Source organism: Mustelus asterias, chromosome 5 (genome assembly GCF_964213995.1).
Source record: "Mustelus asterias chromosome 5, sMusAst1.hap1.1, whole genome shotgun sequence".
In the NCBI taxonomy this organism is placed as follows: domain Eukaryota; kingdom Metazoa; phylum Chordata; class Chondrichthyes; order Carcharhiniformes; family Triakidae; genus Mustelus; species Mustelus asterias.
Window position 1 is genome coordinate 138,932,165 of NC_135805.1, and position 13,036 is coordinate 138,945,200.

At 45.8% G+C, this 13,036-nt stretch overlaps 1 protein-coding gene across 3 annotated transcripts in view; it reads right to left on the bottom strand.

Annotated features, from left to right (window-relative positions):
- heatr5b (HEAT repeat containing 5B) overlaps window positions 1-13,036 on the bottom strand; it is a 94,551-nt gene that overhangs the window by 60,845 nt on the left and 20,670 nt on the right. For all 3 annotated transcript variants that reach the window (XM_078213381.1, XM_078213383.1, XM_078213382.1), the window contains 5 exons: window positions 11,797-11,954; window positions 8,166-8,415; window positions 6,664-6,819; window positions 4,403-4,653; window positions 2,027-2,138 (listed from right to left, as the gene is read on the bottom strand). In XM_078213381.1, coding sequence (XP_078069507.1) covers window positions 2,027-2,138; window positions 4,403-4,653; window positions 6,664-6,819; window positions 8,166-8,415; window positions 11,797-11,954 — 927 coding nt within the window. The remainder of the gene's footprint in view (window positions 1-2,026; window positions 2,139-4,402; window positions 4,654-6,663; window positions 6,820-8,165; window positions 8,416-11,796; window positions 11,955-13,036) is intronic.

Genomic DNA, 13,036 nt, shown 5'->3' on the forward strand with positions numbered 1-13,036 from the left:
AATTCCCCTCCAACTCCATTTTCAAATTTGCTGACGACACCACCGTAGTGGGTCGGATCTCAAACAATGACAAGACAGGGTACAGGAATGGGATAGAGAATCTGGCGAACTGGTGCGGCAACAATAATCTCTCCCTCAATGTCAACAAAACAAAGGAGATTGTCATCGACTTCAGGAAGCATAAAGGAGAACATGCCCCTGTCTATATCAATGGGGACAAAGTGGAAATGGTCGAGAGTTTCAGGTTTTTAGGTGTCCAGATCACCAACAACCTGTCCTGGTCCCTCCATACTGACGCTATAGTTAAAAAAGTCCACAAACACCTCTACTTTCTCAGGAGGCTAAGGAAATTTGGCATATTCGCTACGACTCTCACTAATGTTTACAGATGTACCATAGAAAGCATCCTTTCTGGATGTATCACAGCTTGGTATGGCTCCTGCTCTGCCCAAGACTGCAAGAAACTACAAAGGGTTGTGCACATCGCCCAGCCCATCACACAAACCAGCCTCCCATCCATTAACTCCGTCTACACTTCCCACTGCCTCGGAAAAGCAGCCAGCATAATCAAGGACCCCACGCACCCCGGATATTCTCTCTTTCACCTTCTTCCGTCGGGAAAAAGACACAAAACTCTGAGGTCACTGTATCAATCTACTCAATCTCCCTGCTGCCATCAGACTTTTGAATGGACCTACCTTATATTACACCCTAGCTATGAGCGAAATACTTCATTCTGCACTCTCTCCTTTCCTTCTCCCCTATGCACTCTCTGAACGGTATGCTTTGTCTGTATAGCACACAATAAGTAATACTTTTCACTGTATCCCAATACATGTGACAATAACAAATCAATTAGTAATGCATTGAAATAGTGACATCTATTCACCAGTTACGACCTCCCTAGGATACATACTATGGTTGTGAAATAGCACTTGAGGTCTAAGGAAGCTTCTGTCATATATGCAGTGGTCACAACTGAGAGCTAAATTCAGAGCTTTAGATTCTGATTTGGTCTACCGAAGTGAGGGAAAGGTTGGTCTGGACTGCTGGCAGAATTGGTTGAGTGGATGGTGGAGGTATTATCGCAGTGGCCTGTTCCGCATCAGTCTTAAACCCTGCTGAGAAGGTGCTTATGTTTCAAAACTAATGTTCTGCATGCAGCTACACTCGGGTTAAGCTATCTTGTCCAAAGTAGCCTACCCAGCAATTGCTGGTGGACATTTAACATGCCTCGCCACTCTTCGGAGGGGGAATAAGTGGTGCAGTGCGTTAAGACGTTGGCCGTTTAGCCATTTATCTCTTGAATTTTTCTCTGCTGAATTCAAGAATTGTCCTTGAAATGGAGTTGGCCACTTTTAGTCCACGTCCTATTGCCCTGCTAGTTCAGCCATAGTTGGCAAAGTCATTTAAGGTTGGCCCAAACGTGGCCACTGTAGGGAATAGAAAAGCTGCCATAGTAGATGGGTAGTTGAGTTGGTAGATGGGTAGTTGGGGTTGAGTTGCTGTGCCACTGACCGAGACAGAGGTGAGGAAAATGGAACCTGCACCTGTATTACACTCGACCTGTTCAGTGCCAATGACACCATCTTTCACAAAAGAACAAGTATTTTTTATTCAGCCATAGGACATGGGTGTCGCTGGCCAGCCAGCATTTATTGCCCATCGGCAGTTGAGAGTCAACCACATTGCTGTGGTTCTGGAGCCACATGTAGGCCAGACTGGGTAAGGATGGCAGATTTCCTTCCCTAAAGGACATTAGTGAACCTGATGAGTTTTTCTGACAATCGACAATGGTTTCTTGGTCATTAGTAGATTCTTAATTCCAGATATTTTTTATTGAATTTAAATTCCACCGTCTGCCGTGGTGGGATTCGAACCCGGGTCCCCAGAACATTAGCTGAGTTTCTAGATTAATAGTCTCACGATAATCCCACTAGGCCATTGCCTCCCTTTGAAGTTCTTCAGATGTTAATACTGTGAACTGCTGCACTAGTTCTCAGGCCAGCATCCTCCAGATACAAACCTAGGCTCATCAATGCTCCCAGGAGAAGCCACCCAGCCTGTGTGCGTTGCAATGACAGGCGGCTGTTCTGAGAAGCTGTGCGCAACAGGTCCTCCGCAATACTCACCACCATCTGCAGAGAGAGAGAACGGAGCAAATCAACTCACAATACAGAAACTAAATCTAGCTCACATACAGCAGGGGACATTTACCAGAATGTTACCGGGGAACAGAGAAAATGGGATTATTCTCCTTAACGCAGAGAAGGTTAACAGAGGTGAGTAAAATCAGGAATGGTTTAGAGTGAATAGAGAGAGACTGTTTCCCAGCAGCGGAATGGTCAATAATCAAAGGATATAGATTTAAGATGGAGGCGGCACGGTAGCACAGTGGTTAGCACTGCTGCTTCACAGCTCCAGGGTCCCAGGTTCGATTCCTGGCTCGGGTCACTGTCTGTGTGGAGTTTGCACATTCTCCTCGTGTCTGTGTGGGTTTCCTCCGGGTGCTCCGGTTTCCTCCCACAGTCCAAAGATGTGCGGGTTAGGTGGATTGGCCAGGTTAAAAAATGCCCCTTAGAGTCCTGGGATGCGTAGATTAGAGGGATTAGCGGGTGAATATGTGGGGGTAGGGCCTGGGTGGGATTGTGGTCGGTGCAGACTCGATGGGCCGAATGGCCTCCTTCTGCACTGTAGGGTTTCTATGATTTCTATGAAAGAGCCAGAGCTGGGATAAGGAGAATTTTTATTTAATACAAGTTGAGAGATCTGGGACATAGTGCCTGAAAGGGCGGCGGAGATAATAACATTCAAAAGGGATTTGGATATATTTGGAGAAATAACACCTGCAGTTTGATGGGGAAAGAGCGAGGGGGGGGGGGTAATTGACGAGCTTTTTCAAACAGCTGGCACAGGCAAGATGGGCCGAATAGCCACCTTCTGTGCTGCACGATTCAATGATTGTAAAATCAACACAGCCAGCAGCAGACTGGATTAAGCTGGTATAGCTCAGACAGGTAGAGAGAAACACACTCACTCTCCACACTGCCCCAGCAACGTTCCGCAGCCCTGACCTCAACCTGCTGCATCAATGGGGTATTTCTCAATCAGCCACCCTTAGGCTCGTCCATGGGAAGAGTCAGTGCTAAAGTTTGAGGCTATTCTGAACTGCGAAGCACATGTCCTCAAGGAACTGGACTAAGAAAGCCCAAGACACATTTCATATCACAGCCAGCTGTCTTTCCTTACACTGATGTGGAGATGCCGGCGTTGAACTGGGATGGGCACAGTAAGAAGTCTCACAACACCAGGTTAGAGTCCAACAGGTTTATTTGATATCACGAGCTCTCAGAGCAGCAGCACTCTGAAAGCTCGTGATAGTAACTAAACCTATTGGACTTTAACCTGGTGTTGTGAGACTTCTTACTGTTTCCTTACATTAGTCTGGGTAGGATTTGAACTCTGGTCTCAGACGGAAAATACCAATGTCTAACCCAGTGCACCACCCTTGCGGCTGGTGCAATTGCTTGCTTGCAACACTTGTCATGATTGAATGGGCAACACTCACGCATCTGGGTCAGAAAGTCCTAGGTTTGAGTCCCACCACAAAACCCGAACACACAAATCCAGACTGGCACTCCCAGTGCAGTACCGAGGGGGTGCTGTGATGCAGGAGCTGCCACCTTGCTGATGAGAGGTTAAACTGAGGCTTTGTTTGCTTTCTCAGGTGGATGTAAAGAATCCCACTATTTTGAACAGGAGAGCTCACCCTGATGTCCTGACCAAATAATACGTTAAAACTGACTTGTCATAGAAAGCATCCTTTCTGGATGTCTCACAGCTTGGGATGGCTCCTTCTCCGCAAGAAACTACAAAGTGTTGTGAATGTAGCCCAGTCCATCACTCAAACCAGCCTCCCATCCATTGACTCTGTCTACACTTCCCGCTGCCTCGGCAAAGCAGCCAGCATAATCAAGGATCCCACGCACCCCGGACATTCTCTCTTCCACCTTCTTCCATCGGGAAAAAGATACAAAGGTCTGAAGTCACGTACCAACCGACTCAAGTACAGCTTCTTCCCTGCTGCCATTATTCTTTTGAATGGACCTACCTTGCATTAAGTTGATCTTTCTCTACACCCTAGCTATGAATGTAACATTAATTCTGCACCCTCTCCTTTCCTTCTCTATGAACAGCATGCTTTGTCTGTATAGCGCGCAAGAAACAATATTTTTCACTGTATACCAATACATGTGATACTAATAAATCAAATCACTGTCTCAGTGCTTTGTGGGAGCGTCCAACATAACGACAGCGCTTGCACTGCATTGACTGTAGGATGCTTCAGAATATGCCATGGTCACCAAAGGCCCTGTTTAAATATAAATCATTTGGCACTTGCCTTTCCTTTGGCATGAGGAATTCCGAGAGGGCACTGGTGCACGCTGCCCAGCAATGCTGCCATTGCGAAGCTGTACCCAGTGACAGCTTCTGGAGATGTCTTGAGGCTGTTGATGCGTTCTACACAGCTGTCCATCAGTGGAGTCAGTTGATAAGGCAATGCCACAGCTATACAGCGCATGCACCAGGCTGCGCCCAGTCTGGCTGCCATACTTGGATGGAGCAAGACGGAGGTCACCGTCTCCAGGAGACCTTTCAAAAAGGGAAAAAAAAGTGTTGAATTTATGGTAAAATACCTCAGCACATCTTTTCTAAAGCCAGAACGTTAACCTTTGAAATCTGATTTTGTGCGACCTCTCAGTATTTGTTCTGTAACACTGTTTCACCTATATTCTGATCAATTTCTCACACCAAGCTAACAGTGAACAAAGAAATGAAGCATGACTGGGATGGAGTCCTCCTGTCAGCAGCATAACTTCAGTTCATTAAGTGGCAGGAGACAGTTTTGCTGCTGGATAGATAGTGGAACAGTATTTAAAATCAATCACACCGAGTTGAATTGGAAGTTCATTTTCCAACACCGATTGGTCTGTTCGCTGCCAGATTCGTTCCAATGGTTATTGAATTAGCAGCTGCCTCGGCCCCAAGCTCTGAAATTCTTTCCTAAAACCTCTTTGCCTTTCTGTCCTCCTTGGAGGGTCCAGAGGAAGTTCACGAGAATGATTCCGGGAATGAAAGGCTTGATGTACGAGGTCACCCTTTGAGTCTGTCTGAAGCTCAATCTTCATTCAGAGAGGGGCAGCAGCTTTGCCTGGCAGCAATGAGCAGGTGAACAAGCTCTTTGTCCAACCTCCGCATTCATAGTGGGGAGCTCTGAGCATGGCTGAGTTTGAGGACTCTGGGTCTGTACTCGATGGAGTTTAGAAAGATGAGGCAGGATCTTATTGAAACTTACAGAATACTGAAAGGCCCTGGATAGAGTGGACGTGGGGAAGATGTTTCCATTAGTTGGAGAGACTCGGATCCGAGGACACAGCCTCAGAGTAAAGGGACGACCCTTTAGAACCGAGATGAGGAGGAATTTCTTCAGCCAGAGGGTGGTGAATCTGTGGAATTAATTGCCACAGAAGGCTGTGGAGGCCGGGTCATTGGGTGTCTTTAAGACAGAGATAGATAGGTTCTTGATTGCTAAGGGGATCAAAGGTTACGGGAAAAGGCGGGAGAATGGGGTTGAGAAATTTATCAGCCATGATTGAATGGCGGAGCAGACTCGATGGGCCGAATGGCCTAATTCTGCTCCTATGTCTTATGGTAACATCCATATCCCTGTAGCTCCCTGAACGTTTCCTTGATATGTTGGTTGACTCGGCTTAGTAAATGGGAACAGTGAATTCAAACAAAGCCAAAGTCTAAAAATGTGCCAATTAGTTGGATTGCCCTTGTTAAATTGACCCTAGTGTCAGGGGGATTAGCAGGGTAGATATGTGGGGTTATGGAATAGGGCCCGGGTGGGATTGTGGTTGGTATGGACTCGATGGGCTGAATGTCCTCCTTCTGCCCTGTGGAGATTCTAAAGCATGGATTCAGCCTCAGCTGGAGTATGGTGTACAATTCTAGTCACCAAAGTGTAGGAAGAATGGACATGGTCCTGCAGAGAATACAGTGGCAGTTTAGCTGAATGATACCTGGGCTGGGATGAAAGACTGGAGTCATTGAAGAGACTGGAGAAGCTGGGTTCTGGTGATTGGACATGTACATGTAGACAACTCATGTTGGGTTTAAGTGTGTGGGGTGTCTGACCACAGATCGCCCCTTGGTTTACTTAAACAGTGCAATTAGTGGGAGCATTAGAGTATTACATCAAAGTTGTAACTTGTGTTATCCTTACAAATCTGTATCTATCTGTAAAGGTAGACAGTATGAAAAAGGAGTGTGTCATAGTTCCCCTTTTCTTGTTTAATAAGTGTTTTACTCTTTTGTTAAAATACATCAGCAGCCTCTGTGACTCTGTTCAGTCGCCACCCTCCACGTTTCTGAACAGAAAAATTCCAAACTGGGATCCATCAAGCAGGGGCCCATCCTGGGATCTGACTTGTCCAATAGTAACATTTGCTGAGATGGCCCCACTCCACTTGTCCGGACAGAACTTTGGCACATGCTGAGGAGAGGGGCCTGGGACAATGGAGCTGGTTTATAAATGTAAGCTGCTGTTAGGACAATGCACCTGCCTGAACCCACGCAGCTGTCTGCTGCGTCACTTACCAACGGAGGGCTCCTGGAGAAGGGGAGAAGCAGTGGCACTCAGGCTTTGTACCAGGCTGCCAAGTTCCTGCAGGGCACACACCATCACATGCTGACTGGCAGACACATCCGCTGCTCCTGATTTATTGTCGTTGTTGGCATCGTTCACCACAGATTCTGCCATAACAATAAAACAGATTCCAGAGGATTAACACATTCCAAATGTCAGCACGCTCAAACACAAAGAAATCATGTAAAGAAATGATATTTCATAGTTAGTATATGCCACACCATGAGCATTAGGTGTATTTATTTCAGTGTGTTTGCTTTTATAACAGTAAATCAATGGGGAATGAAGGACACGAACAGCTCAGATGCAGTTTCACTTAGTTTGATTTTAGGCTCCTTCAGAGAATAGTTAAGTTTATTTATTAGTGCCACAAGTAAGGCTTACATTAGCACTGCAATGAAGTTACTGTGAAAATCCCCTAGTCGTCACACTCCAGCGCCCGTTCGGGTACACTGAGGGAGAATTTACCATGGCCAATCCACCTAACCACCATGTCTTTCAGACTGTGGGAGGAAACTGGAGCATCCGGAGGAAACCCACAGAGACACGGGGAGAACGTGCAGACTCCACACAGACAGTGACCCAAGCCGGGAATCGAACCCGGGTCCCTGGCGCTGTGAGGCAGCAGTGCTAACCACTGTGGTGAATCACATTGATTAGGGACTGGAGTCGCATATAGGTCCAAGGGATTTTCACAGAAACTTCATTACAGTGTTAATGTAAGCCTACTTGAGAGACTAATAAACTGTAAATGTTAAAAACATGGCAACGGGGCAGGTTTCCTTCCCGAAAATGTCGCTGGTGAATCAGTTGGGATGAGACGACAATCTGACAACTTCACCGTCACTTTTACTGAGGTCATCTTTTTATTTCCAGATTTTAATAAACTGAACTCAAATTCCCAAACTGACATGGTGGGACTTCAACTTGCATTCTTCGAATTATTTCTCCGGGCCCCGGTAACATAACAATGACACAGAAAATATTTGCATGCCCGTGGCTTGCTCAATCAGCTGCCTCTGCCGCAGCTCATTTATGTCTTAAAAGAAAGACTCATCTCAAAGGCGAAGATAGCAAAGAAGAAACGCAGAAGATTCCGGAAGATAAAACCTGGTCGCATTTTGAGTGACTAAAAGAATTCTTTTTTTTTTGTTAATAAGCGGGAATTGTAATTATTTAAACAGCATTCTATTAGAGTAGTGTTTTATTGGGTTTGTTAATAGTTTAGTTAACCTGTTCACTGTTAGTTAGATAAAATAAAATGTTACTTGTTGCTTTTACAGAGGGTCTCAGGAAGTTATTTTGATTTAACCACTAAATGTTGAAGAGCAGATTGTACTATTTCTCACTTTAACAGATGATAAAGTGAGGTACTCCTCTTGAGTGGTTAGGTGCTAGCTCTCAGGAAGGGATCAACCTCCCCTTTATAACACCTTTAAAGCTTTCCTCTTACCCACTGTCTTCATCTGTTTGGAAATAGCCTGGCACACCTCCTTCGCAGCTGCAATCTGAGCCTTCTCGCCCAGGATGCTGCCCACAGTCGCTCGAAGAATGAATGAGACACAACGCCGAGAGTACACCGCTTCCACGTGGCTCTGGGTGGCGCGGGGATGGGAGACAAGCTCCAGTACATGGGTAAGGAATGCCGCAAAGTTACGCTCCAGCCACTGTCCCCCAAGTGTGGTGACAAAAACAACATACGCCTGAAACAGAGAGAATACCAAAAAATAAATCCTTTAAACCAAAGATATAACATCCTTATTGTCCCCGGTGCTAATCGTTTCCCATCGAAGTCAAAACCACTGCTTCTGCCTTGTCTCCAGCAATTTCAGGCAGCCACAAAGCCAATGGTGGCTCTCACTGTTGTGATTCTGGAGCACAGGGCCAGAGATAAGAGTTGAGAGGTGGAAGCTTTGTCTTAACATTTATAATCTGTCCCTTCATCACGTTATCTTTCACAGTGTACATTTTACATGGCTGGATCTGTAGTTCAGGAATGCATTGTAAATACCTGTCATTTACTGTGGCAACACTGCCATTTATCAGCCTGGTTACAATCAGATACAGAGAGGGAGGGGAGGCTGATAGGATCTTAGAATGAAGTAGTACAGAAACAGACTAGTCAATCTCGCCTGTACTCCTGGAGCTGTGCAAATTCTTTATTCAATTGCCTTTTGGGCGTTATTTTTGAAGCTGTTTGCGCCATCCTTTAGACAGTGCATTTCAAATCACAACAACCCACTGTGTAAAATAAAGTCTGCAGCGGTCATATTAAAACATCCTCTCTCCTGGTCTCCCCACGCCAACACTATAGTTAAGAAAGCCCCACCAATGCCTCTACTTTCTCAGGAGGCTAAGGAAATTTGGCTACGACTCTCACCAATTTTTACAGATACACCATAGAAAGCATTCTTTCTGGTTGTATCACAGCTTGGTATGGCTCCTGCTCTGCCCAAGACCGCAAGGAACGACAAAGGGTCGTGAATGAAGCCCAATCCATCACGCAAACCACCCTCCCATCCATTGATTCTGTCTACACTTCCCGTTGCCTCAGAAAAGCAGCCAGCATAATTAAGGACCCCATATCCCCTGGACAGTCTCTCTTCCACCTTCTTCCGTCGGGAAAAAGATACAAAAGTCTGAGGTCACGTATCAAATGACTCAAGAACAGCTTCTTCGTTGTTGCCATCAGACTTTTGAATGGACCTACCTTATAATGAGTTGATCTTTCTCTACACCCTAGCTATGACTGTAACACTACATTCTGCACCCTGTCCTTTCCTTCACCTTATGTACTCTATGAACAGTATACTTTGTATAGCGTGCAAGAAACAATACTTTTCACTGTATCCCAATACGTGACAATAGTAAATCAAATCATATATTCTGCAAAAACCACAATGCAAGGTTTTCAACCAAAATAAATGGCAAGAGTTATTACAGTAATTTCTACAATACTGAGTGTCATTTGATTTATTATTGTCATATGTATTAGCATAGGGAAAAATATTGTTTCTTGCACACAATACAGACAAAACATACCATTCATAAAGTAAATAGGGGAGAAGGAGACGGTGCAGAATGTAGTGTTACAGTCACAGCTAGGGTGTAGAGAAAGGTCAACTTAATATAAGATAGGTCCATTCAAAAGTTTGATGGCAGCAGGGAAGAAGCTGTTCTTGAGTCAGTTGGTACGTGATTTCAGACTTTTGTATCTTTTTCCCGATGGAAGAAGGTGGAAGAGAGAATGTCCGGGGTGCGTGGGAGCCCTTGATTGTGTTGGCTGCTTTTCCGAGACAGTGGGAAGTGTAGACAGAATCAATGGATGGGAGACTGGTTTGCGTGATGGACTGGGCTACGTTCTCAACCCTTTGTAGTTTCTTGCAGTCTTGGGCAGAGCAGGAGCCATACCAAGCTGTGATACATCCGGAAAGAATGCTTTCTATGGTGCATCTGCAGAAGTTGGTGAGAGTTGCAGTGGACATGCCATATTTCTCTCCTGAGAAAGTAGAGGTGTTGGTGGGTGTTCTTAACTATAGCGTCCACATAGAGGGACCAGGACAGGTTGTTGGTGATCTGGATACCTAAAAACCTGAAGCTCTCGACCCTTTCTACTTCGTTCCCATTGATGTAGGCAGGAGCATGTTCTCTACTACACTTCCTGAAGTCGATGACAATCTCCTTCGTTTTGTTGACATTGAGAGAGAGATTATTGTTGCTGCACCAGTTCACCAGATTCTCTATCGCATTCCTGTACTCTGTCTCATCATTGTTTGAGATCCGACCCACTACGGTGGTGTCGTCAGCAAACTTGAAAATGGAGTTGGAGGGGAATTTGTCCACACAGTTATAGGTGTATAAGGAGTATAGTAGGGGGCTGAGAACACAGCCTTATGGGGCATCTGTTGAGGATGATCGTGGAGGTGGTGTTGTTGCCCTATCCTTACTGTCTCTGCTGAGACAGCTGCTGCACTGCGATGATCACATACTGGAGACAGACAGTACGAGGGCTATGTTTAACTCAGCATCCCAACAGATATAAAAGTACAAGTAGAAGCTGTAGTTTGAATAGATTGTACAGATAGATGCTACAGAACAGTCTCAGAATAGAAACACAAGCAGAAGTCGTGACGTTTTGGTGGCTGCCGATAAACCTGAGGTTAAGCTAATGAGAGAGACAAAACGGAGGGATTTAGATAATTGGAGAGAGTTTGGAGTTTACTCTCGGGTACCTGATAAAAGATAATCAGCTTTGCCACAGTGGAATCTACACTGAAAAAGTCCTTGCAGATGGGACTTGAGGCTGAGGCAAGGCTAGTTGGCTTTGAAGAGTGACTGGGTGATACAGATGTTAAGAGTGGACTCTCCCACAGCTGGATGGGTATTGTTTTAAAATCTTTTTAACTCAACATAAAAGCCATGTTTCTGCAAAGCAATATTTTTGAGAAGTATTTCCGAAACTGCCAAACAGGCAGCAGATGGAGAAGGAAAACTCTGGAAACTAAACAATTATCAGAATCCCTCCAGTGCAGAGGAGGCCATTCGGCCCATCAGGTGTGCACCGACTCTCTAACAGAGTATCTTACCCAGGCCCTCTCCCCCACTCTATCCCTGTAACCTCACACATTTACCATGGCTAATCCATCTAACCTACGCATCTTGGAACACTAAGGGGCAATTTATCTTGGCCAACCAACCTAACCCGCAATCTTTGGACTGTGGGAGGAAACCGGAGCACCCGGAGGAAACCCACGCAGACACAGGGAGAACGTGCAAACTCCGCACAGACAGTTACCAAAGCTGGGAATCAAACTCGGGTCCCTGGCACTATGAGGCAGCCATGCTAACCACTGTGCCACTGTGCCGCCCTTAACGTCTGAGGCCTGAATGATGCTTGTAAGCTACGGTAGTTTTCGGTGAGATCTGTTTTGCTGAAAATAGGCTGTGTTCAACTAAAAGCAGATTCCCCAATGTTTTTTATTGGTACCATGAAGGAAAAACCTTTTGCCATTGTAATGATGCATGTTGATGATTTGTTATGGAGTGAAGCTGAGGAAGTCAGGGATAGAGCTCGAGGTACTCACTTGTGTGACACCAACTCGCACCTCTCGGCTGACAGAGCCGCCACCTTTCAGCATCTCTCCACCACTGCGCAAGAACCCTGAGCCCCCACGCAAGAATCCTGTTGCCAACAACTCCAAGACCTCCTCTAGGCTGGCACGCTTCACGTTCTGCCGCATCACTGCATCAATTCAAAAACATACATAGAGGATTTGCTGAGACTCTGGACAGACTGACTATATATATATATATATTATATATTATATATGCTGCTCGATGATCCTGTCATGGCTTTGACCTTTTCAAACTCTTATGTGGTGGTTATATTATCCTGCAGCTCATCATTCATCCTAAACATTGTTCCCTTCTGATTTTACTTCTGATTTTGTGATATTGTCTTTTATCCTGACAAGGGTATATATCTGAACACAGAGGTGTTTGTCACTTGTTATCCTGTTACACTATGAAAATCAGGATTTTTCCTGGACTGCAGTCCCTATAATTATATCCTTGTGTGATCCGTATTGTGTTTCTTTTCATATTGATAGGGGAAACCCTGCAGCTGAGCTCGAGGCAAATTCCTGGTCAGATTAATGCTTGGGTGGCATGGTGACACAGTGGTTAGCACTGCTGCCTCACAGCGCCAGGGTCCTAGGTTCAATTCTGACCTCAGGTCACTGTCTGTGTGGAGTTTGCACATTCTCCCCGTGTAGAATCATAGAATCCCTACAGTGCAGAAGGAGGGCATTCGGCCCATCGAGTCTGCACCGACCACAATCCCACCTAGGCCCGACCCCCACATATTTTACCCGCTAATCCCTCTAACCTACGCATCTCAGGACTCTAAGGGGCAATTTTTAACCTGGCCAATCAACCTAACCCGCACATCTTTGGACTGTGGGAGGAAACCGGAGCACCCGGAGGAAACCCACGCAGACACGAGGAGAATGTGCAAACCCCACACAGACAGTGACCCGAGCCGGGAATCAAACCCGGGACCCTGGAGCTGTGAAGCAGCAGTGCTAACCACTGTGCTACCGTGCCGCCCTATCTTTGTGAGTGTCTTTGTGAGTTTCCTCTGGGTGCTCCGGTTTCCTCCCACGCTCCAAAGATGTGGGTTAGGTGGATTGGCCATGATAAATTGACCCTGATGTCAGGGGATTAGCAGGGTAAATGTGTGGGACTGTGGTTAGTGCAGACTCAATGGGCTGAAGGGTCTCCTCCTGCACTGTAGGAATTCTATGATTCTACGTATCCTCTGTA